This window comes from Danio aesculapii, chromosome 4 (genome assembly GCF_903798145.1).
Source record: "Danio aesculapii chromosome 4, fDanAes4.1, whole genome shotgun sequence".
Classification (NCBI taxonomy): domain Eukaryota; kingdom Metazoa; phylum Chordata; class Actinopteri; order Cypriniformes; family Danionidae; genus Danio; species Danio aesculapii.
Genome location: NC_079438.1, coordinates 57,519,350 through 57,541,849, shown reverse-complemented (window position 1 = coordinate 57,541,849; position 22,500 = coordinate 57,519,350). Strand labels below are relative to the sequence as shown.

The following is a 22,500-nucleotide window of genomic DNA, read 5'->3' as shown; positions in this document are numbered from 1 at the left end:
CAGTTTATTATATGGGTTTTATAGTGTAATATACAACAACGAAATAAATTAGGACTGCAAAATTTATAATTTCAGCATTGATAGCGCAATATGTGCAGTCACATCACAGGATACGCAATGTTGAGTTGAATTTGCAATGTATTTTTAACATTTAATATACAAAACCACAAAGCATGCTCTGTTTATCTCACTCTTATCTTTGCTTTATTGCATTCATCTATGCTTGTAGTTGCTTTATTACATGTCATGCATGATTTAATCCCCTACAGAATCATCCTAATCAATCAAAATTAATGCATTTGATAACACTTTAGGAACCAATTATCACTATTAACTAGTTGCTTATTAGCATACATGTTATTGAGATATCGGCTGCTTATTAGTGCTCATTATCTACATATTCTGCATGATCTTATTCTCTATTATTAATCCAATACCTAAATTACCTTAATATCATATATTAGTAACGTTAATAAGGAAAAAATATAAGTTTACTGAAGCAAAAGTCATATTTAATTGTTTGCTAATAACAAGAATTGAACCTTACAATAAAAAGTGACTATGAATTCTTTACAAATAGTGCTATTCAATCATTTGATAAGATTTTATAGATACAGTATATTGCTATATATACATACGTACATACATATATACATATACATCTATACATATATACACACATATATATATATATATATATATATATATATATATATATATATATATATATATATATATATATATATATATATACACACACATCTATATATATATATACACACACATCTATATATATATATACACACACATCTATATATATATATACACACACTTCTATATATATATATATATATATATATATATATATATATATATATATATATATATATATATATACAGAGAGAGAGAGAGCAGTGCAGGTCAACCTCAGCTTCTCCTGCGGGACGTTTTCTCAGGAGTGACCTGTCGACTCACATTCAGGGCCCGAGCCGAAGCACAAGACAACATCTCATCATGATTCATTCAAAGGAGCTGCTGCCACCACCAGGGCATCCCTTTAAACCAGGGGTGCTCAACCCTGCTCCTGGAGATCTACCTTCATACAGATTTCAGCTCCAACCTTGAACAAACACACCTGAACCAATTAACTTTTTACTAATTACAGGCAGGTGTGTCTGATATGGGTTGCAACTGAAATCTGCCCCTGCTTTAAACTTTTAATAATGTTCATAAGTCACCTATTCAAACTTCTCAAGGTTTAAAAGTTGTTGTAAAGAAAGATCAAGATCCCATAATGCAATTCAAAAGCAGAAATAAACGGTGAAAATAAAAACACCAATCACAAAATACAAAAATTGTTAATTTATATATATATATATATATATATATATATATATATATATATATATATATATATATATATATATATATATATAGTTTACAGTGTATGAAAAAACTATAGACTGTAAATCATATTTTTACAGAAAAATATTCACATCAGGTTCAATTTGCAGATTGTTTTCTAGCGATTCTGACTTTATATCTGGAAAATAGTTTCTGTTTTAAAGATTTAGATTATGTTATATGAGAAGCACTACATCTTTTTGTTGGTTTGTTAGTTTTTTCTTAAACAGCAAAGAATAAATAAAACATAAAAAAGAGGGATCCTCTCACAATTGCAAGCTGTTAATTCATAATACTAAACTTACACCTTACAATTCTCCACTAATATACTGACATTCAGACATACGTAGGAGTGTGTGTCTATGTGCCACTGCTGTAAGTGTATGTGCGTATATTGATGCACGTCATGATTTCCCAAAGTATGATGCGATGATCTTGGATTAACGTCTATGTTGATGCTGGAGCATTATTTCTATTGGAAAATGTAACCCATACCTATTCCCTACCTCTAAACCCAACCATAACTAAATTATACTCAAAATCAGGGGGGAATAACAGTTGGATAACAATCATGTCGAAGTGAATAACCCTAACCGTGCACCTAAACTTAATCATAATCTGTAAACGTATCCCTTATTTCTAATTGGCTGATTCGAATGTTGTTCCAGGATCATCATTCTGATTGGCTGATTGGAATGTTGCTCCAGGATCAACATAGATGTTAATCCAGCAACATGTCCTACTTGGTGAAATCAGGTTGGTCATGTAGTGATGAAGTGTATGCCACTGTCCTGCAGTAAGTGTGTTTGTGTGACTCTGCACTGTGTATATGTGTACTGCTGCAGTAACTGTATGTGTGTGTGTGTTGCAGTAATCATGTGTGCATTGCTATAGTAGATGCGTGCTTGTGTGAATGTGCCATTGCAGTGAGTTTGTGTGTATTGCTGTAGTAATTGTGTATGTTTTTACGCATACTGCTCCAGTAACTGTGTGTGAGAGAGACACTTCAGTAAGTGTGTATATGTGTACTGCTGCAGTAACTGTGTATGTGTGCGGTTTTGAGTGTGTTGTGCTGTAATAATTATGTGTGTGTGTGCAGGTTACAACTGGACTCCAGATTGGGATCCTGCTCTTTCCTCATGCGGGACCTTCTGTGTGTCGGTCATGATTATTAGACTCATTTCAGTGGTGCTGCTGTTTGTGTGTGTTTACTGCCTGCAGTGCTGTTACAGCCTGTTTATATACGACTGATATCCACACTATTATAACATGAGCTCATGCACACTCATATTCAATGCAACCAAACTATAATAAACCATAAGGAAATAAGCAAAGCAAGCAGTTTGTGCAGCAGACTGTCTCTGTTTCCACAAGCTAATAAATGAGATTCATTAAGCATGTTGAAATCAGACAGTTTAATATAAACATACGGCTAATAAACACAATATTTGACATATTTTTGTGGGTGTCCAGAGTTTGTTAGCTCTTGTTTTTCTTCTGTTTGCCATCTTTCGCTGAAGACACGTCGGGGTTTACAGGAGGAGCTCCGAGCTTTTTATTTTTCGCTTTCTTCACTTTTTCTTTAATGGCTTGAACGTCAATTTTGTTTTCTGAGGTCGCTATAAAGAAGAAACATACATGACACCATGCTTATTAATTATTATCATTACTTGCATACTTATTACCAGTGATGTTATTAATCAATACTACCAGTAACTAAAGACTTCATTAATATTAATAGTCACTAACAAGTTCAAGAATTAGGAGTATTACTGAGTTCACAAAGTTTAATGTAATGTGATTTTATAAATAAGTATTAATATGGTATATAGGTATTAATTACTCATTTATTAATAGGTTTGATGCTAAATATATTTATATTTTTAAAATGAAAGTCAATTTTGTTTTCTGAGGTTGCTTTAAAGAAGAAAAATATATGACAGTATGCTTATTATTAACTTTATTTACATGCTGATTGTCAGTGATTTTATTAATCAATATTACTAGTAACTAAAGACTTCATTAATATTAACAGTAACTAAAGAATCTAGTCAAGAACTGCATGAAGTTTACTGTTGAAAGAATTTGTAATAAGATTAAATCTATACATTGCATGATTATATTATTCATTCATTTTCTTTTCAGCTTAGTCCCTTTATTAATCCGGGGTCACCACAGCGGAATGAACCGCTAACTTATCCAGCACATGTTTTACTCAGCGGATGCCCTTCCAGCTGGAACCCATCTTTGGGAAACATCCACACACACTCATCCACACTCATACACTACGGACAATTTAGCCTAGCCAATTCACCTGTACCGCATGTCTTTGGACTTGTGGGGGAAACCGGAGCACATGGAGGAAACCCACGCGAACGCAGGAAGAACATGCAAACTCCACACAGAAACACCAACTGACCCAGCCGAGGCTCAAACCAGCGACCTTCTTGCTGTGAGGCGACAGCACTACCTACTGCGCCACTGCGTCGCCCTTGATTTTATGATATTATAAGTTATTAAAGATTAATTTATTAATAAGCTTGATGCTAAATATATATATAGAAGAAATTTTAAAGAAGAAAAATATATGACAGCATGCTTATTAATGATTATTTGCATGCGTATTATCAGTGATGTTATCAATATTACTAGCAATATTTTTAAACTCATTGACTTAAATTTTTTTTATATTATTTACATATTTAAAGTCAAATTATTTGGTGTATTATTATTCAATACTACTAGTAACTAAAGACTTTTGACCAAGAGTGTGCTTATTTAAAAACTTTATATGTGTGTGTTTGTATATATATATATATATATATATATATATATATATATATATATATATATATATATATATGAAAGAGGGAAAATTGAAAAATTGATCATTGATGCATGTTTTGGTAAATATTATCATTCATTTTATAACTGGATTATGATTCAATTTCAATAATAACTGTACATAATTTTGTAATTATCATATTGTAATGACTTTTATTCTACACTATAAGACACTCAGTTCACGTTCTGAGCAAAAGAGAATCGAGTATTTTTTAAATAATGTGATTTATGATTTATATTTCGCTGTATATTAAATTATGATAATATTACAGGAGATATTTTGTGTACCTGGTTTGCTCTTCTTCACTGCTGTTTTCTCTTTGGGAGGAACGAAGGCTTTCTTTCGCTCCTCTTGTCGTTTAGATAAAGCCTCGGCCTGCTTCACCTGCAGACGCATGTAAACAAACATGTGTTAATGTGTTCATGAGGGATGATTACCCATCAGCCCCTGCGTTTCTTTAAATGCCCAATCATACCTTAATCTCACTCATCTTCTTTCGTCTTTTCTCGCTCTCGCGCAGGAAAAACTCGCCCGTCGCCAGCTCCTTATCAATCTGTGAACAACACATACATTTTTAATTAATAATCATCATCATTTATTATTATGATTTATTAAACTTAGGGAAATATATGTAAAATTGCATATTTATTTATAAAAATTTACATTTATTGACATTTATTTGTATCATTATATGAATTATAATTAGACAAATGTTTATATTTTTATTTATAAACTTATAATTAGACTAATTTAGATTTAACAAAGATGTTCAATGCTATTTAACTATGAATTCATTTAATTAACTGTTGATTCTAGAAAAAAATTGAATAAATATTAATTTAATTACTTTTTATTTTGTATTACAGAGTAAATACTGAATGTGCGAAATGCAAATTAAAAATATATTGGTATAATAATTATTTACAATGACACATTTTTGAAGATTTGCATCTACTGTTTACCTTGCTCTCAGGCTGTGGCGGCGGGAACGGCGTGTACTCCTTCTTCACCCTCTTCTTCTTGGGCTGCTTGCGTTTGGAGAGACTCTTGTGTCTGAAGTTTGGCAGAAATCTGCTCCAACTCTGAGTGCGCAGCTCTGGGTCATTTGCCAGCTCACGCTTGATCATCAGTGTCTGCACACACACACACATATTTACATAAATACACACACATTCACAAAGTGCTGAGCCTCTTTATTCATGCTGCAGTCTTTCTGTGTACCTTTATGTTGTAAATGGGGTGAATGTTCTTCATTGTGTCCAGAACAACCTTCCTCACCTGCAGAAACAAGAGAAAATAATTAATAAAGCTAAATAATTCATTTTTAAAACAGAAAATAATTGATTAAACAGAATTAAAAATGATTAAACAGAATATAATCAACAAAATAATTAGAATCGCAGTTAATAAAATTAATATTAATAAAAAAAACTTAAGTAAAAAAGTGATATATATATAAATAATAAGGATTTATCGATTATAATTTTATTTATTTATAAACTTGGATAAAATTACATTGATAATGTTTAGATTAAATTACACTGATTTTTTTATTTGAAAAATGTAATATTTTGCTTTAATTTATTATTTATATTTAATTATACAACATCTATTAAAAGGTTTTATTGTATATTAATTTATTTGAATATATTCATTTATGAATTACGTAAAATGTAATTGACGTTTAACACCTATAAAAAACGTACATTTAGAGTAATTTATTTAGAAAAAATATATTTTTAGATTAATATGAGAGGTTATTTAATTATTTTACAAATATTCAACAAATTTAAAGATTATATTAAACAGCAAACCCTTTGAAATTATACATAAATATCTAAATATGTGTGTGGACTGGATATAAACTAGATATTATTATAGTCTTAGTATGTGCAATCAGGTGTGACTGAGGTTTCAGCTTATTGATCATTTATTACTCAAGCTGCAGATCAGATGTACATTTGGTTTGAAAGCAAAATGCATTTTTGTAATGTGTGTGTGTCTCTATATGCAAATTTATAGAAGAGGGAGGAGCCTGTACAGCTTGCTCCTCAGTAACTATTGCCACAACAAATGAAACATCTACATTTATATCAACTCAAACGCACAAAAAACATACTTGTATTATTATGAATATTATTATGTCACAGTTATGAATTATTAAAATGAAGGTCTCACCTCCTTCAAGCCGTTGAACGGGCCTAAAGCAGACACTGTGTTTCCCTGAACCATCACATAACAGTTTGTCAGTAGCTCTAAAGCCTGAAACAACACAAATCACATCAACTCTAATATTTAATTACATCAGAAAATAGAAACATACCCCTAACACACACACAGTTCTTGACATTTCTGGTCATAACTTCAGTCTTTCTCACCTTCAGTGTGGAGCCTTTGGGGCCGATCAGTCTTTGTCGTCTCTTCACAAAACGCTCTCGGTTGCGGACGAGAGTCCCAATTTTTATGATGTCACATGCCATGTCATCATCGAGGATCCGTACAGCCTGAAATAAACATTTTCAAAAATATATTTACTGAATTTTTTACCTTTTTCCCCCATCAACAATAAAGCGTACTGGACAGCACAAAATCATTATATATATAGAATCAAATTTTATATATATATATATATATATATATATATATATATATATATATATATATATATATATATATATATATATATAATCTTAATATATATAATCAAATTAAATTACAAACGATAAAAATATAAATAAATATTAACAGTCAATTAAAACATGAAGAAATATACTAATAATAATAATAATTATTATTATGATAATTATAATTATAATAATAATAATAACAATAAAAAATTTTTAAATATATTTACTGAATTTTTTACCTTTTTCCCCATCAACAATAACAATACAGCATACTAGACAGCATTTTGGGTAAAATAATATTAAAAACAAACAGAATTCTTTGAAATATAAATATATTTTATAACATTAATGTTATGTTTGATGTTTTCTTTGTGTATTTTCTTTTTTTCACCCTCCTCTCCGCTTACTCAACCCTTAGGTTTCTTATTGGTTCATCTTCTGTCCATCATCATTATGACGGTGTCAGTTCCACCAATCCCTCGACGAGCCGCAAGGATTGAAAGCCCTGACAGACCAGTGTGTGGCGTGCGCTCTGCCTCGGCATACCATTTGTGCTCCATGCAGTTTGTTTGTGCTATGCTTCGGCTGTTTAGTGATTTATTATCTCAGTTTACTGTGGTAATTCGAGTTTGCTTGTTGAACTCTGTTGGCTTTAAGAAACATAATGTAATGGTTGTTGTGTGATTCTAAACTGAGCCTTTGACCGTCTTATCTGGTTTGTTTTGTTTTGTTAGATTAGTCTGAGTGTTTTTCCACCTGTGCTTTTGAGTTTTGTAGCTTAATTAGTTTAGTTCGGGAGTCGTGTACACTTAAGATCTCGGTTTTTATTTGTATTAATTGATTTTGTCGCCTAGTTCAGACTTTAGATTTAAGAATTGTTTTGTTTTGTTAATTTCTTTGATTTGGCTTACACTCTGTTTTTGTTTAAAGAGAATAATTATAAATGTTTATTTCTTTTTTCCTTTTATTATTGTTACATACTGTTGCAACTATTGAGTAAAACAAGCTTAAATAGAGAGTTGATTCCTGCCTCATCCTTGATCTGTCACACACATTACACCTGTCTCACCTAAATGTTACAGCATCCCACTTAAACATCTTAAACATGTAACAATTAAAAATGTTTTACTTTCACTTCTGATTAGTGCGATGCATCATCACTCAATGTGCCAAATTATTTTATACATAAAAATATACATAATCCATAAATGAGTGGCATTGTTTACCTGTTCAAACGGCACACTTCTAGCCAGTAACTTGATGAGATCCCTCGCTCTGATGATTGAATACGGATCAAATGTTTTCTTGGTCGTGTTCACCGTCATACTGCCTTCAATCAGGTCCAGCGTGGCATTGATGAACTACAGCAGCGGAGACATGAGAAATGAGATGAAAACAATTCACAATGAGCCTATAATTCAAGATAAGGAAACAAAAACGTCTAATATAGAAATGTGTTTTCACATGAATACAGTGTTCAGCATAAATGAACACAACACTCATATAGGCAATTTTCAGGTGTGTAGTCCTGAAACTCTAAGAAGTCTAAGTCTAAGAAGCAAAGCATTAGTAATGTTTTTTTTTTCTCGATAATTCAATCTCGATAATTGTTTTCCATATTGAATGATAACGATAAATATTTCGATATCAGTTGTTAATGCTTCCTGATTTAAAACGAGTACCCCAACAATGACTGAAGCCACAAAAATAAGAGGGTGCACTAAATAGCATAACATATTTCCGGCTGATACATTTCCAGTGGCCGAAATATCAACACACTTTAGATTCCCGTTGTTGTACATTTCTGCTCTGTGATTGGGTCTTAGTTCAATTTAGAGTAAAAAAGTCCAGCACTTATTACTGTTATTGACATCAATTTTACCGCGATTGGATATAATATTGCTTATCAGCCCAGCTCAACACACCACATGTTGAAAATGTATATTTCATTAATTTCTCAGTGAATATAGGAATACATTTTGGTGCATTTGAACAGATATATTTATTACAATAATATTTTAGTCACAGAACAGGACACTTACGAGCTCCGCGAGAGCCTTCTGCACTAGCGGCCAGCACTCTTTCAGATACGCCTCTCTGTATTTGGGGAAAAGTGTGGCGAAGCTGCTCTCCTCCAGCAGACCTTTAGGATTGTCCGCTTTGGTGAACTTCGGCTCTTTCCAGTCATCTGGGACTGTCAGCAGATCAGCGTCATCTGTTTCAAACCAAAAACATAAATGAATAACTACATCATTAATCCTCATTATACATTCAAAATCTGTTTACTATTTCTGCATTTCCTGATCTGAAGCATTATTATTTCACAAAGCAGTCATAACCTTTATATTTTTTAAACTAACCCTGCAAAATAATTGACCAGCCAGCAGTTTTATAGTAATGAATGAATGGGAATTTGTGAGCATTTTGAATTAAATTATTCAGACTGCTTCCAATCATTATTATATCTTTAAAAAATAATTGTGAAACACAAACATACATATAATTACACACAAAGTTGAATTTCCCCAACAACAAACAAAAACTATGCACTTTTTATTCATTTAAAATACGCAAAAAGAATTAAACAATAGAGGTAAAGTTGGTTTTATATTCGGATATTCATACATTCGCCTTAATAATATAATTTTATATAATAATATATAATAATAATATAATATAGCAAATGTGCGAATATAAAACCAACTTTACCTTTATAATTAAACAAATGCCTTTATCTAAAGTTCATTACGATGGGCAAAACACACAGACAATCTTACTGGAATGACATACGAATCAGAAGAATCTCCCCATGTATTTTCCCCAAACTATATATGTGATATTGCCATGTATATCCACTATATACTATGGCATGATAATCATTAAACACTGTAGTTAAAAATCCTACTGAGCCTGCCCTGTAACTTAATAGCACGTCTGTAATGTTAAAACATCACATTTCTGGTAATGATTGAGGAATTTAACCACTATCTCACACCAAACTTGTTTATTTCTCACACCACAATTGATTTACGGAAGATTATCCGCAAAAAGCGAGTGTATCCCTGCTGAAAAATCCAGCTTAAACCAGCCTAGGCTGATTGGCTGGTTTTAGCTGGTTGACCAGCCTGGTTTTAGAGGGGTTTTGGCCATTTCCAGCATGGTCTTTGCTGGTCAGGCTGGAAAATGACCAGCTAAAACCTGCTTGACCAGCCTAACCAGGCTGGGAGCCCAGCCAAAACCAGCTATGTCCAGCTTAAACCAGGCTGGTCAAGCTGGTTTTAGCTGGTCATTTTCCAGCCTGACCAGCAAAGACCAGGCTGAAAATGGCTGGAAACCAGCCTGGAAGTGGCCAAAACCCCTCTAAAACCAGGCTGGTCAACCAGCTAAAACCAGCCAACCAGCCTAGGCTGGTTTAAGATGTTTTTTTTCAGTAGGGATATGTAAGAAATGCGGAGAAAGAGAGAGAGAATCTAAGACAACCAATACACAAAAATACATTTTAATACAGCAATAATATGAGTTAATATTTGAACATTAAAGTCCCAGAGAGGAGCTTGAATCTAATAGTTACACGAGCTTCTTCACGAGTAAACAAACAACAACTCAGTTGATGCCAATATAACAGATACTGATGATGAGCGCGCGGTCGACACGCGCTGTGGTGAAAGTATGATGTGCTGTTGGTGATTTATAATGATAACTGTACCTGTATTTTTGCTCTTTTTCAGTTTTTTATTTGTTGGCGTTTCACTCGTGCTTTCTGTGGGAGCCGCCATCGCTGCTTTTAGGAGTGACGTCAGACGCTGCGTCTGGTCGTCATGTTTACGCGACACACCACGCATGTGCTGCAGCCTAGTGGGGTGGAGGAGTTATTATTATTATTTATAAATCCTCGTTCAGATTAAATAATTAAAAGAACTTTAACTTTTCTTTCAAGTTGTCCCAACACAATCTGATGAAGTTAACTTAATCGTTTTAAAAAATTTAAATGGACTGAACATATAAAAATCAATGGGCTATATGCACAGCACAGCTAGTGTTTTTCAGCCAATGATAAACTTACAGTGAAAGCTTAATGTGACTATTTTCAACTTCATAAGGTTCCTTTAACACCACTGGGGTTGTAAAGTAATTCAAATATAATCAGTTAAATAGACTGAAGCATCCATTTGGTTATTAAAGCATAAAAAGAGATGAGAGACCGTTTAAACGCAGGTGCTGTCAGTAGCGTTCAGGTTAGCGCAGAAACTCCATAGAAAATACTGTGGTAAAATATATTGCTACATTTTAAAGACAAGGCGGGGGGAAATATAATTAAATGCTGTGCTTTTTGTTTGGTCTCATTTTATATTGTATCTCAGCCAAGAGGTGAAGATCAATTATTATTATTTTTTTAAAGAAATCAGATCTTAAATGCTGCGATTTTGTATGGGATGACAATTCACTGGAAGCCCTGGGGCTGGCTGACTGAAACTAAAAGTCCATGTGCATATACCCCATTAGGAAAAAAAAAAGCTGACCACTTTCACACATCCTATCACCTAAAGTGAATTCAGTCTCTAGACTTGCTGTATCTCAGGCACCAATATTTTAACAATATATCAAATATTACTCACTTTCTGTCAGCACAATAGCCTAGTGGTTAGCGTGCTGACATATGGTGCAGTAGCACATCAGGCTGTGACATTTCCCCACCCTATCCCCCTCTCTCACTCCAACTTTGCTTCCTGTCTAAATACTGTCCTAAAATCCTTCTAAAAATAAATACTGTCCTAAAATCTAAAAATAAATCTTTAAAAAATAATAAATATATGTGATTAGGATTTTTGAAAGTATTACATCGCTTTGTAAATGTTTATTATTACCATTTGTTGAGTCTCCCCATACAGCTTGATAAATCGCTTGGACCTGGAAGTCGCTTTGTGTGATAGATAGATTGATTGACAGATGGATGGATGGATGGATGGATGGATGGATGGATGGATGGAAGGATAGATAGATAGAAAGATAGATAGACAGACAGACAGACAGACAGACAGACAGACAGACAGACAGACAGACAGACAGACAGACAGACAGACAGATAGATAGATAGATAGATAGATAGATAGATAGATAGATAGATAGATAGATAGATAGATAGATAGATAGATAGATAGATAGATAGATAGATAGATAGATAGATAGATAGACACAAATGTAAGAAATGACCAAATTACTATAATCATAATTCATTTTAAGTGCTTTGTTATGTCATTTAGCACAACATATCACAATTGTTATTCTCCAAATTCATAAACTATTTCTTTTTCCCTTTGTCCCTACATTTCTCTATACATTTCTACATTTCTTTTACGTTTTTTGTTTTCAAATTCTCAAATTAAAAATATTAAATGCAATAATTCATTTTTATTCCATTAAAAACACCTATCGTTTTCAAAATGTAATATTATTTTTCATTTAGGTATACAAAGTTATATAGTTATACGCTAGAAAAAATACAGATTTTTTCATAATTATTCCAATAATAATAATAATAAAAATAATTTATAAATGAGTTATAATTTGATAATTCTTATATTATTAGGAAACCTTAATAATCATTTTAAAATGAAATGTAATAATACAAAATATTGTTTTCTTAATCCATCTAAATAGCTAAAATTATCATTTTTAATTACATTTTAATTGATAGAATTTAAATATTACTAAAACACTCAAAACCACTCACATCCAAAGATGTACGTCAAAGGAATGAACATAATTTAATTCAATTTTCCAAAGTACAGACAGTCTGCTGGTCATTAAACACACACACACACACACACACACACACACACAACAGAGTCCCAGTGTGCACCATAATAAGAGTCACAAGAGCTCCAAAAGACTGAAGAATTGTGCGAAATCTTCCTCCTCCATCCATTCAAGCGCACAGAAGAGCAGAAAACATGCCGTCCATTAGGTGTGTGTTGAGTTTGTGTGTGTTTTTCATCACTGACTCCAGATCAGACGATCATATCAATGTGCCTGCTGTACTGCGCAGTGTTTCTCCATCAGCTCTGACCCCAGATCAGCCCTCCAGAACAGCAGATGGACCCAAACTGCTCATTAAAGATGGACTGGTACAGGGTCTGCTGCTGGACAAGTCTTATGTGTTTTATGGGATCCCGTTTGCTGATCCTCCAGTCGGGACGTCCCGTTGGAAAGCTCCGAGACCTGTTACTCCATGGAAAGGGGTTTATGATGCCTCCTTTCCCAGAGCGTCGTGTATGCAGGCCTGCATCGGCCCCATTGCTGACGACTGTCCCAAAAAGGTGAGTAAAAACTTGTATTTTTAGACTGAACAAACTTTTCAGATGCTGTTTTGGATGAATCTATCATGGGTCAAAAACCAAATATTGCAAGCCATGGGCCGAAGGTAAATATACCAAACTAAATTATATTAGTTTATAAGTTGCCATGGGTAATTTCCTAATTATTTTTTCAGAATACTTCAAAATAAATAGAAAACATTGCTTTAAACTGTATGAACTAATGCAGTATCACTTTTACATGATAACTTGCTGCTATAAAAACATCAACAATCACATTTATAACACAGTGGAGTTCAATGCTGAATACACTAGTCAAGCAGAATCTGCTGTTGACTCCACTTGCTCACTAAAGTCTCTGCATTATTATATTATATTATATTATATTATATTATATTATATTATATTATATTATATGTTATGTTATGTTATGTTATGTTATGTTATGTTATGTTATATTATATTATATTATATTATATTATATTAATTTATATTATATTATATTATATTATATTATATTATATTATATTATATTATATTATATTATATTATATGTTATGTTATGTTATGTTATATTATATTATATTATATTATATTATATTATATTATATTATATTATATTATATTATATTAATTTATATTATATTATATTATATTATATTATATATTATATTATATTATATTATATGTTATGTTATGTTATGTTATGTTATATTATATTATATTATATTATATTATATTATATTATATTACATTATATTATATTATATTATATTATATTATATTATATATTATGTTAAGTTATATTATATTATATTATATTATATTATATTATATTATATTATATTATATTATATTATATAACATATTAAATTATATTATATTATATTATATTATATTATATTATATTATATTATATTATATTATATTATATTATATATTATGTTATATTATATTATATTATATTACATTATATTATATTATATTATATTATATTATATTATATTATATTATATTATATTATATTATATTATATTATACTATATTATGTTATATTATATTATATTATAATTTATATTATATTTTATTATAATTTATATTATATTATATTATATTATATTTATATTATATTATATTATATTATATTACATTATATTATATTATATTATATCATATTTTATATTATATTATATTATATTATATTATATTATATTATATTATATTATATTATATTATATTATATTATATTATATTTTATATTATATTATATTATATTATATTATATTATATTATATTATATTATTTTATATTATATATTATATTATATTATATTATATTATATTTTATATTATATTATATTATATTATATTATATTATATTATATTATTTTATATTATATATTATATTATATTATATTATATTATATTATATTATATTATTTTATATTATATTATATTATATTATATTATATTATATTATATTATATTATATTATATTATGTATACAGTTGAAGTCAGAATAATTATCATAATCATCATACCCTGTGAAAATCTATACCTTTACTTTATACCTTTAGTAGAAAAACACAGGCTACCGGAGAAGGCTACAAAAACATTTCAAAGGCTAGAAAAGTTATTTGAAATGTGATTTGATTTCAGGCTGTATGACAAATAAAGTCATAATTATTTTATGTTAAATAATGGGTATGATGATTTTCTATAGGCACTGTATTTTTTATGTTTTATATTGTCCACTAGTGGGCGACATCTCTTTCTCTCTCTGTAAACAACCAGGACACTTAAATGGGAACTTAAAATAAAATAAAAATAAGTCTGAACATTAACAATGATGAATAAACTCCAAAAATCTGTTGGTAATAAGCCGATCTTTGAAAATGAGCTTTGATTGCCATTAAAATAATGTTAAAATGTATTTTTAAATCTAAGTTGAACTAAAAATAATAGATAATAATGTAAATAAATGTAATTTCAATAAAATGGATATATTTATATATATTATTTTATTTATATTGATATGATTTTTAAGAAAACACCCATTTATAATTAACCACTTTTATAATAAAAATGAATAAAAAATAATAATTTTTTCCCCCAATTTCTGTTTAACGGAGAGCAGATTTCTTCAACACATTTCTAATCATAATAGTTTTAATAACTCATCTTTAATAACTGATTTATTTTATCTTTGCCATGATGACAGTACATAATATTTGACTAGATATTCTTCAAGACACTTCTATACAGCTTAAAGTGACATTTAAAGGCTTAACTAGGTTAATTAGGTTAACTAGGCAGGTTAGGGTAATTAGGCAAGTTATTGTATAACGATGGTTTGTTTTGTAGACTATGGGGGAAAAAATTAGCTTAAAGGGCTAATAATTTTGACCTTAAAATAGTGTTTAAAAAATCAAAAACTGCCTTTATTCTAGCCAAAATTAAACAAATAAGACTTTCTCCAGAAGAAAAAATATTATCAGACATACTGTGAAAATTTCCTTGCCCTGTTAAACATCATTTGGGAAATATTTAAAAGAGAAAAAAAAAATTCAAAGGGGGGCTAATAATTCTGACTTCAACTGGATATATTAATATTCATATATATATGGCATGTCTGTTGTTTTATTATATTATTATTAATGTATTAAATAAAGACAATTGTGACTTGGAATGTAGCACAGAATTAATATGGAGCACATAGAGCACAAATACTGAGATAATATTAACATTAGGCTGTATTTTTTGTGTGTTCAGGTGAGTGAGGACTGCCTGTACCTGAATGTGTTTGTTCCTCTGAGTGTGGATCTGGCGGCTCCGCTGCTGCAGCCGCTGCCGGTGATGCTCTGGATCCATGGTGGGGATTTCATAGCAGGATCTGCTTCTAAACCGCTGTACGACGGCAGATTCATCAGCAACTACACACAGACTGTGCTTGTGAGCATCGCCTACCGCCTGGGTGAGTCACAAACAGACCATAATAATAATAATAACCAGAGGTCTGACTTACAAAATGAAGAAATCTTCCTTAAAAGTAAACAAACACCAGATAAAAAAATAAATAAATTGTTTACTAATGGGGCGTCAAGGTGGCGCAGTGGGTAGCATGATCGCCTCACAGCAAGAAAGACGCTGGTTCGAGTCCCATCTGGGCCAGTTGGCGTTCCTGTGTGGTGTTTACATGTTCTCCCCATGTTGGCATGGGTTTCCTCCACAGTCCAAACACATGTGGTGTAGGTGAATTGAAGAAGCTAAAACAGCCGTAGTGTATGTGTGTAAGTGAGTGTGTATGGATGTTTCCCAGTGATGGGTTGCAGCTGAAAGGGCATCCGCTGTGTAAAACATATGCTGGATAAGTCATGAATGAATGAATGTTTACTAATGATTAAATATGATGATTTAAAGTGGTTCAATTAAGTCAACAATTAAAGTAAATATGTTTACTCAGAGTTGAGCAGTAATACATCACAATCTGGAATCGTTTTTTCTTAATATTATTATTTTTATAGCAATTAAATGTGTTACTTAGTTATTTTTAATGTCTAAGTACTGCTATTTTTGCTTAAAGAACATTAAAGTCAGCATGAAATCAAAATGTAGGCCTACTCTTCTTATTTTATGTGGGCTATATAGTCATGCTTGTTATAACCCAGCAGGAACCCAACATTATATGATCTTTAGTTCTATTGTGGTTACGACATCATGTGATATCCAATACCGACGTCATCTGGAGTTGATATTTTGTTGGTTATAGGATGTGGCATTAACTAACTAAAATCCAACATCATTTCATCGTCACAAACTAATTTCAAGAGGAGTACGTGATATTATTGACTGCAGCTGGCCACTCATCTACATGCATTAGTTAGCCAATCAGATTAATCCCAACTCACTATAAGTAGCCTAGCTAGAACTACTTCCTTATCTTCGTTTCAGAAGAATCCCCCATCCCCGCCTTCTCCTCCTTTGCTCCTTTACCACGGGGAGCTCTCGAGAACCACCTGATCTCGTACTCCCCTCACATGCTCTATGGACCAGGCGGGAGCCCTGGGCTCAACTATCTCCGAGCTCAGGGTTCTCTCCCGGGACAGCATGCCAAACCTGCTAACAGTTGTCAAACAATATCTAAGTGTGAACTCTTGAAGTTTGGTTGGTTTTACGTTGTGTGGAATTACGTAACTAAAATTCACCATCACTTTAATGTCATAATGTGACGACTACACATTGTCAAAAGCTAATTTCATTAACTGTTGATCGTTGGTTGATTTTATGTTGTGTCGTGAACTAACTAAAATTCATCTTGACGTTGATGTCTGACCTCAAACTGACATTGGGTTCTGACGTCAACCTGATTTTCATATAGAACCAAATTTTAAAGTTAGTCTGACGTTAGAGTCCTACATTAATTTTACGTCTGTGTGATGTCCGGTGCATGCTGGGAAACAAAACACCTGTGCACTTTATTATATTGTAAAAATTCATGTTTTTTTTTATCAAATATCATAACCATGCCTCCCTTTCAAAATGACTCATCTTAAATTCTTGTGAAATGCAAATAAAGGTTAGCACAAAAGTAATCTAAAAGTAATCCAAAAGTAGTCATTACTATAAATGTGTAATCTAAAAGATTATATTAAAGACTATACAATTTGTCAGATCATTTGTAAACAATAACAGATTTCAATTCATAAGTAATCGACCCAGCTTAGATAATAAGCATAAACAGTTCTGACCGTGTCCGTCTGTAGGAGCCTTCGGTTTTCTAGTGTCCGGAAAAGACCCAAAGTTGGCGGCGGTGGGAAATTATGGCATTCTGGACCAGCAGGCAGCGCTGATCTGGGTTCAGCAGAACATTGCAGCGTTTGGAGGAGACCCGAGCAGGGTGAGGAGAACACACTGAAAATCATTCATAAACATATATTACATTTATTATTATGTAACTAGATTTACAATGCTTAAAGTATTGACTATTGAGACTATTTCTCCTCAATAGTCACACAGCCTTCATTTTATTTAAGCAGAATAATAATAATGCATTAATAAACAAAATGCATACAATAAATACTATAATTTATTATTAATATGATCATTTTTAGATGAAAATTTAATTAATATTTATTTATTTATTTATATACACTATATATTTTAATTTTGAATATTGGGGAAATTTCATATATTATCATTAGAATATATTAGTTTCTTAAGATAAAATTTACCTTTTGATGAAGTTCACTCAAAGATTACATCAATAAAATACAATATAATAAATTAAGTAATCTGCATAATATGAGTTCTTCATGTCATTGCTGTGCAACTTAAGGTGACTATTTTTGGCGAGAGCGCCGGCGCTCAGGCAGTCAGTTTACATCTGATGATCCAGAGCAGCAAACCACTCTTCAAACAGGCGGTTTTCCAGAGTTTACCCTTCTCCATTCCTCTCAAAACACGGTAAACACACACCAACACTTGCATAAACCTGCTACCTGTGTCATGATTTTACTAACCAATGTTTCTGCTCAGACACGAGTCTCTGAAGCTGGGAAAACACTTTGCGAAAGCAGCAAACTGTTCACTGGAGGACATGAAGTGCCTTCAGTCTCTGAGTGCTGAAGATGTGCTGCATGCGCAGATCAAGACCAGTAAGAACAAACAGAGCACTGATTTTAACATGTACTATACCAATCAAACGTTTACATTTTTAATGATTTTTAGATAAGTCTCTTGTGCTGACTAACTCTGTTTTTTACATCCAAAGTACAGCAAAAACACTACCAATGGTCAAATATTTGTACTATTCCAAATAGCGAAATGTTTAGATGTTATAAAGATGCTAATAAAACATGTAATAAACATCTTAGTAATGTCAAAAACATGCTAAAGCTTGCCAATGCAGTGTTAAAACATGTTACCAATCTGCTAATTTATGTAAAAACATATTGAACCATGTTAACTATGTGCTAATAAAAGCATGTAATTAACATCTTAGCATTAACATGCTGTGCTAAAATGTGATAGCAATGTGCTAAATCAAATTAGCAATGTCTTGTATGGATGTAGTACTAAACTACATAACATGTTAGCTGTGTGCTTAAACATAAACGAAAAGTGTTAGGAACCTGGCAAAACATGTAAGCCACATGCGAATAAAACATGTGGTTAACCTTTTACCAATGACAAAACATGCTAGAAGCGGTGGTAAAATGTTAGCAATGTGCTAAATTACAGTGTCTTGTATGCTGGCATTGTAGTAAACATGCGGCTAGTGTGCTTAAACATGAAAGAAACATGTTAGCAACCTGACAAAACATATAAGCCACATGCTAATAAAACATATAATAAACATGTTAGTAGTGTCAAAACATGCTAAAACATGCCAATGCAGTGCTAAAACATGTTAACAATTTTCTAAATCATGTATGGAACCGTTAACTACATGCTAATAAAAACATGTAATTAACATATTAGCGATGACAAAACATGCTGGAAACATTTCAATGATGCAATGCTGTGCTAAAACGTGTTAGCAATGTGCTAAATTGCATTATGCTGTATGTATGCTGGCAGTGTAGTGAAACATGCTAGCTATGTGTATTCAAAAAAGCATTCAGGCCTTGACGAAACATGCTAGAAAAAATGTAGCACTGCTAAAATATTTAACAATGTGTCTCAGGCTCAAAGTTGGTGAACCCATTCCGCTTTCTGGAGGTGTTTGAGATCTGGGGGCCATTCATTGATGGCGAGCTGATCGAGGAGCAGGCGGTGAGCGCCTTCCAGAAAGGACACTGGCAGAAGGAGAAACCTGTGCTGCTTGGTAAACTACTGTCTTGGGTTTCCTCATATTCAAACTTAAGTCTTAAGAGCACTCTTTACAGGTGCTGAAATATATAGTCATATCCTGAACATAATCATCCTCTTATGTGGATTAGCAAACAAGACAAGTCTATGCAAAGCCCCGACAACTAGCAAAACCTGACAAAAGGCTTAGGTATAGCTATCAAATGTTAAACATCGTAACAGTGTGAAAGAAACATGTTAAAATATTTTAGCAACATGTTTAGATATTATAAACATGTTTTTCTTTCTCGCAAAATTGTTAACAACCCTATTAGCCTGCTAAAACAAGCTGAAAATATGCTAAACTTGCATCTTCATAATGCATATTGCTAGCAACTTCATAACATTTGATGGTTTTAAAACATGTTAGCAATCTGCTAAATTATGTAACCACAAATTGAACCATGCTAGGCACATGCTAATAAAGCATGTATCAAATTTCTTAGCAATAACAAACATACTAGAAATTGTGCCAAGACATGCTAATAACCAGCTAGAAATGTAACAAAACATGTTAATGTTGTGCTAATATAAGAAACATGTTGGCTGCAAGAAAAGAACAGACTAGTAAAAACCCAACACTGTGCTAAAACATGTTAGTGTAGTGCTTCACTGTGCTAAACATGTTAGCAAAGTGTTTAATCATGCTATGACATGCCAATATTATGCTAATACCATGTTAGAAATGTAACAAAACATGTTACCGTTGTGCTAATATAAGAAACATGCTGGCTGCATAAAAAGAACAGGCTAGAAAAATCCCAGCACTGTGGTAAAACATGTTAGTGAAGTGATTCATTGTGCTAAAACATGTTAGCAAAATGTTTCATCATGCTAATACATGCTAATACCATGCTAGAAATGTAAAAAGCATGCTAACGTTGTGCTAATATAAGAAACATGTTGGCTGCATGAAAAGAACTGGCTAGAAAAATCCCAACACTACGCTGAAACATGTTAGTGCAGTGCTTCATTGTGCGAAAACATGTTAACAAAGTGTTTCATCACGCTAAGACATGCTAATATCATTCTAGAAATGTAACAAAGCATATTAACGTTGTGCTAATATAAGAAACACGTTGGCTGCACGAAAAGAACAGACTAGAAAAATCCCAACACTACGCTGAAACATGTTAGTGCAGTGCTTCATTGTGCGAAAACATGTTAACAAAGTGTTTCATCACGCTAAGACATGCTAATATCATTCTAGAAATGTAAAAAGCATGCTAACGTTGTGCTAATATAAGAAACATGTTGGCTGCATGAAAAGAACTGGCTAGAAAAATCCCAACACTACGCTGAAACATGTTAGTGCAGTGCTTCATTGTGCGAAAACATGTTAACAAAGTGTTTCATCACGCTAAGACATGCTAATATCATTCTAGAAATGTAACAAAGCATATTAACGTTGTGCTAATATAAGAAACATGTTGGCTGCATGAAAAGAACAGGCTAGAAAAATCACAATACAGTGCTAAAACATGTTAGTAAAGTGCTTCATCATGCTAAGACATGCTAATAACATGTTACCAATTTAATAAAACATGTTAACGTTGTGTTAATATGGCTAGTAATGTAAATCTTGAACCCTGTCTTGACAAACTTGTTTTTATATTGTTGTTGTTGATGAAAGCAGGTTTTGAGGCTAATGTTTGTGTGTTTCAGGAACGACTTCAGAAGAAGGTGTGATTTTTGTGTATGGTGTCTTCAAGAAGCCCGTATCAGCAGTCGAGTGCACTATCTACACAACGGCCATCTTTAAACAACACGCCATCAAAATCCTGCGCAAATATTTACCACTCTACAGCGACGCCGACCGCAGGGACATGCTAGCACAGGTCAACCACACTAAACCAACGCACACACAATTATATTGGTAACACTTTACAGTAAGGTTGCATTAGTTAAAGTTATTGAATGCATAAGCAATACATTTATTACAGCATTTGTTTATGTTAGTTAATGAAAATACAGTTGTTCATTGTTAGTTCATTTTAACTCCCAGTGCATTTACTAATGTTCATTCATTCATCTCTTCATAAATTCATCCTTAAGCGTAGTCCCTTATTAGGGGTCGCCACAGCGGAATGAACCACCAACTATTCCTGAATATGTTTCATGCAGCGGATGCCCTTCCAGCAGCAACTCAGTGTTGGGAAACACCCATACACACACTCATACACACTTGTACACTACACTTATACTTATCACTTATACTGCATATCTTTGGACTGTGGGGGAAACCGGAGCATCCGGAGGAAACCCACGCCAACACGAGGAGAACATGCAAACTCCACACAGAGCACGCAGAAATGCCAACTGACTCAGCTGGGACTCGAACCAGCGACTTTCTTGTGTTGAGGCGACAGTGTTAACCACTGAGCCACCAAGACACCTTCACTAATTTTAACAAGCATGAATTTGCATGTTAGTAACGCATTATTTAATGCTGAACTATGATT

The 22,500-nt window shown here is 32.3% G+C and overlaps 3 protein-coding genes across 6 annotated transcripts in view; 2 read left to right on the top strand and 1 right to left on the bottom strand.

Annotated features, from left to right (window-relative positions):
- Positions 1–2,858, top strand: part of glipr1a (GLI pathogenesis-related 1a) — a 10,436-nt gene extending 7,578 nt beyond the window's left edge. For 2 of the 4 annotated variants that reach the window (XM_056456225.1, XM_056456224.1), the window contains one exon: positions 2,504–2,858. In XM_056456225.1, coding sequence (XP_056312200.1) covers positions 2,504–2,655 — 152 coding nt within the window. In that variant the 3' untranslated portion in view covers positions 2,656–2,858. The remainder of the gene's footprint in view (positions 1–2,503) is intronic. The other 2 variants (XM_056456227.1, XM_056456226.1) reach the window with 1 other exon arrangement.
- Positions 2,805–10,666, bottom strand: krr1 (KRR1 small subunit processome component homolog). Its single transcript, XM_056456223.1, has 10 exons — positions 10,583–10,666; positions 8,919–9,091; positions 8,103–8,237; positions 6,628–6,753; positions 6,428–6,511; positions 5,471–5,527; positions 5,212–5,382; positions 4,725–4,802; positions 4,537–4,633; positions 2,805–3,023 (listed from the first exon to the last, which is right to left on the bottom strand). Exons 1-10 carry the CDS (start codon positions 10,650–10,652, stop codon positions 2,884–2,886), a joined length of 1,131 nt encoding a protein of 376 aa, XP_056312198.1. The 5' UTR covers positions 10,653–10,666; the 3' UTR covers positions 2,805–2,883.
- A 2,107-nt stretch (positions 10,667–12,773) lies between these two features.
- LOC130222606 (crystal protein) overlaps positions 12,774–22,500 on the top strand; it is a 13,254-nt gene continuing 3,527 nt past the window's right edge. The window contains exons 1-7 of the mRNA XM_056455145.1: positions 12,774–13,193; positions 15,962–16,163; positions 17,953–18,086; positions 18,525–18,652; positions 18,725–18,843; positions 19,875–20,015; positions 21,704–21,876. Of these exons, the coding sequence (XP_056311120.1) occupies positions 12,828–13,193; positions 15,962–16,163; positions 17,953–18,086; positions 18,525–18,652; positions 18,725–18,843; positions 19,875–20,015; positions 21,704–21,876 (1,263 nt within the window). The 5' untranslated portion in view covers positions 12,774–12,827. The remainder of the gene's footprint in view (positions 13,194–15,961; positions 16,164–17,952; positions 18,087–18,524; positions 18,653–18,724; positions 18,844–19,874; positions 20,016–21,703; positions 21,877–22,500) is intronic.

What these genes read in the sequence shown, in the direction of transcription:
- krr1 (XM_056456223.1), bottom strand. Translation starts at nt 10,652, where the DNA reads ATGGCGGCTCCCACAGAAAGCACGAGTGAAACGCCAACAAATAAAAAA. An exon ending in GAAGTGTGCCGTTTGAACAG is followed by an intron (nt 6,754 to 8,102) that starts GTAAACAATGCC and finishes TGTTTATTTCAG; the next exon opens with GCTGTACGGATCCTCGATGA. An exon ending in ACCCCATTTACAACATAAAG is followed by an intron (nt 5,383 to 5,470) that starts GTACACAGAAAG and finishes GTGTGTGTGCAG; the next exon opens with ACACTGATGATCAAGCGTGA.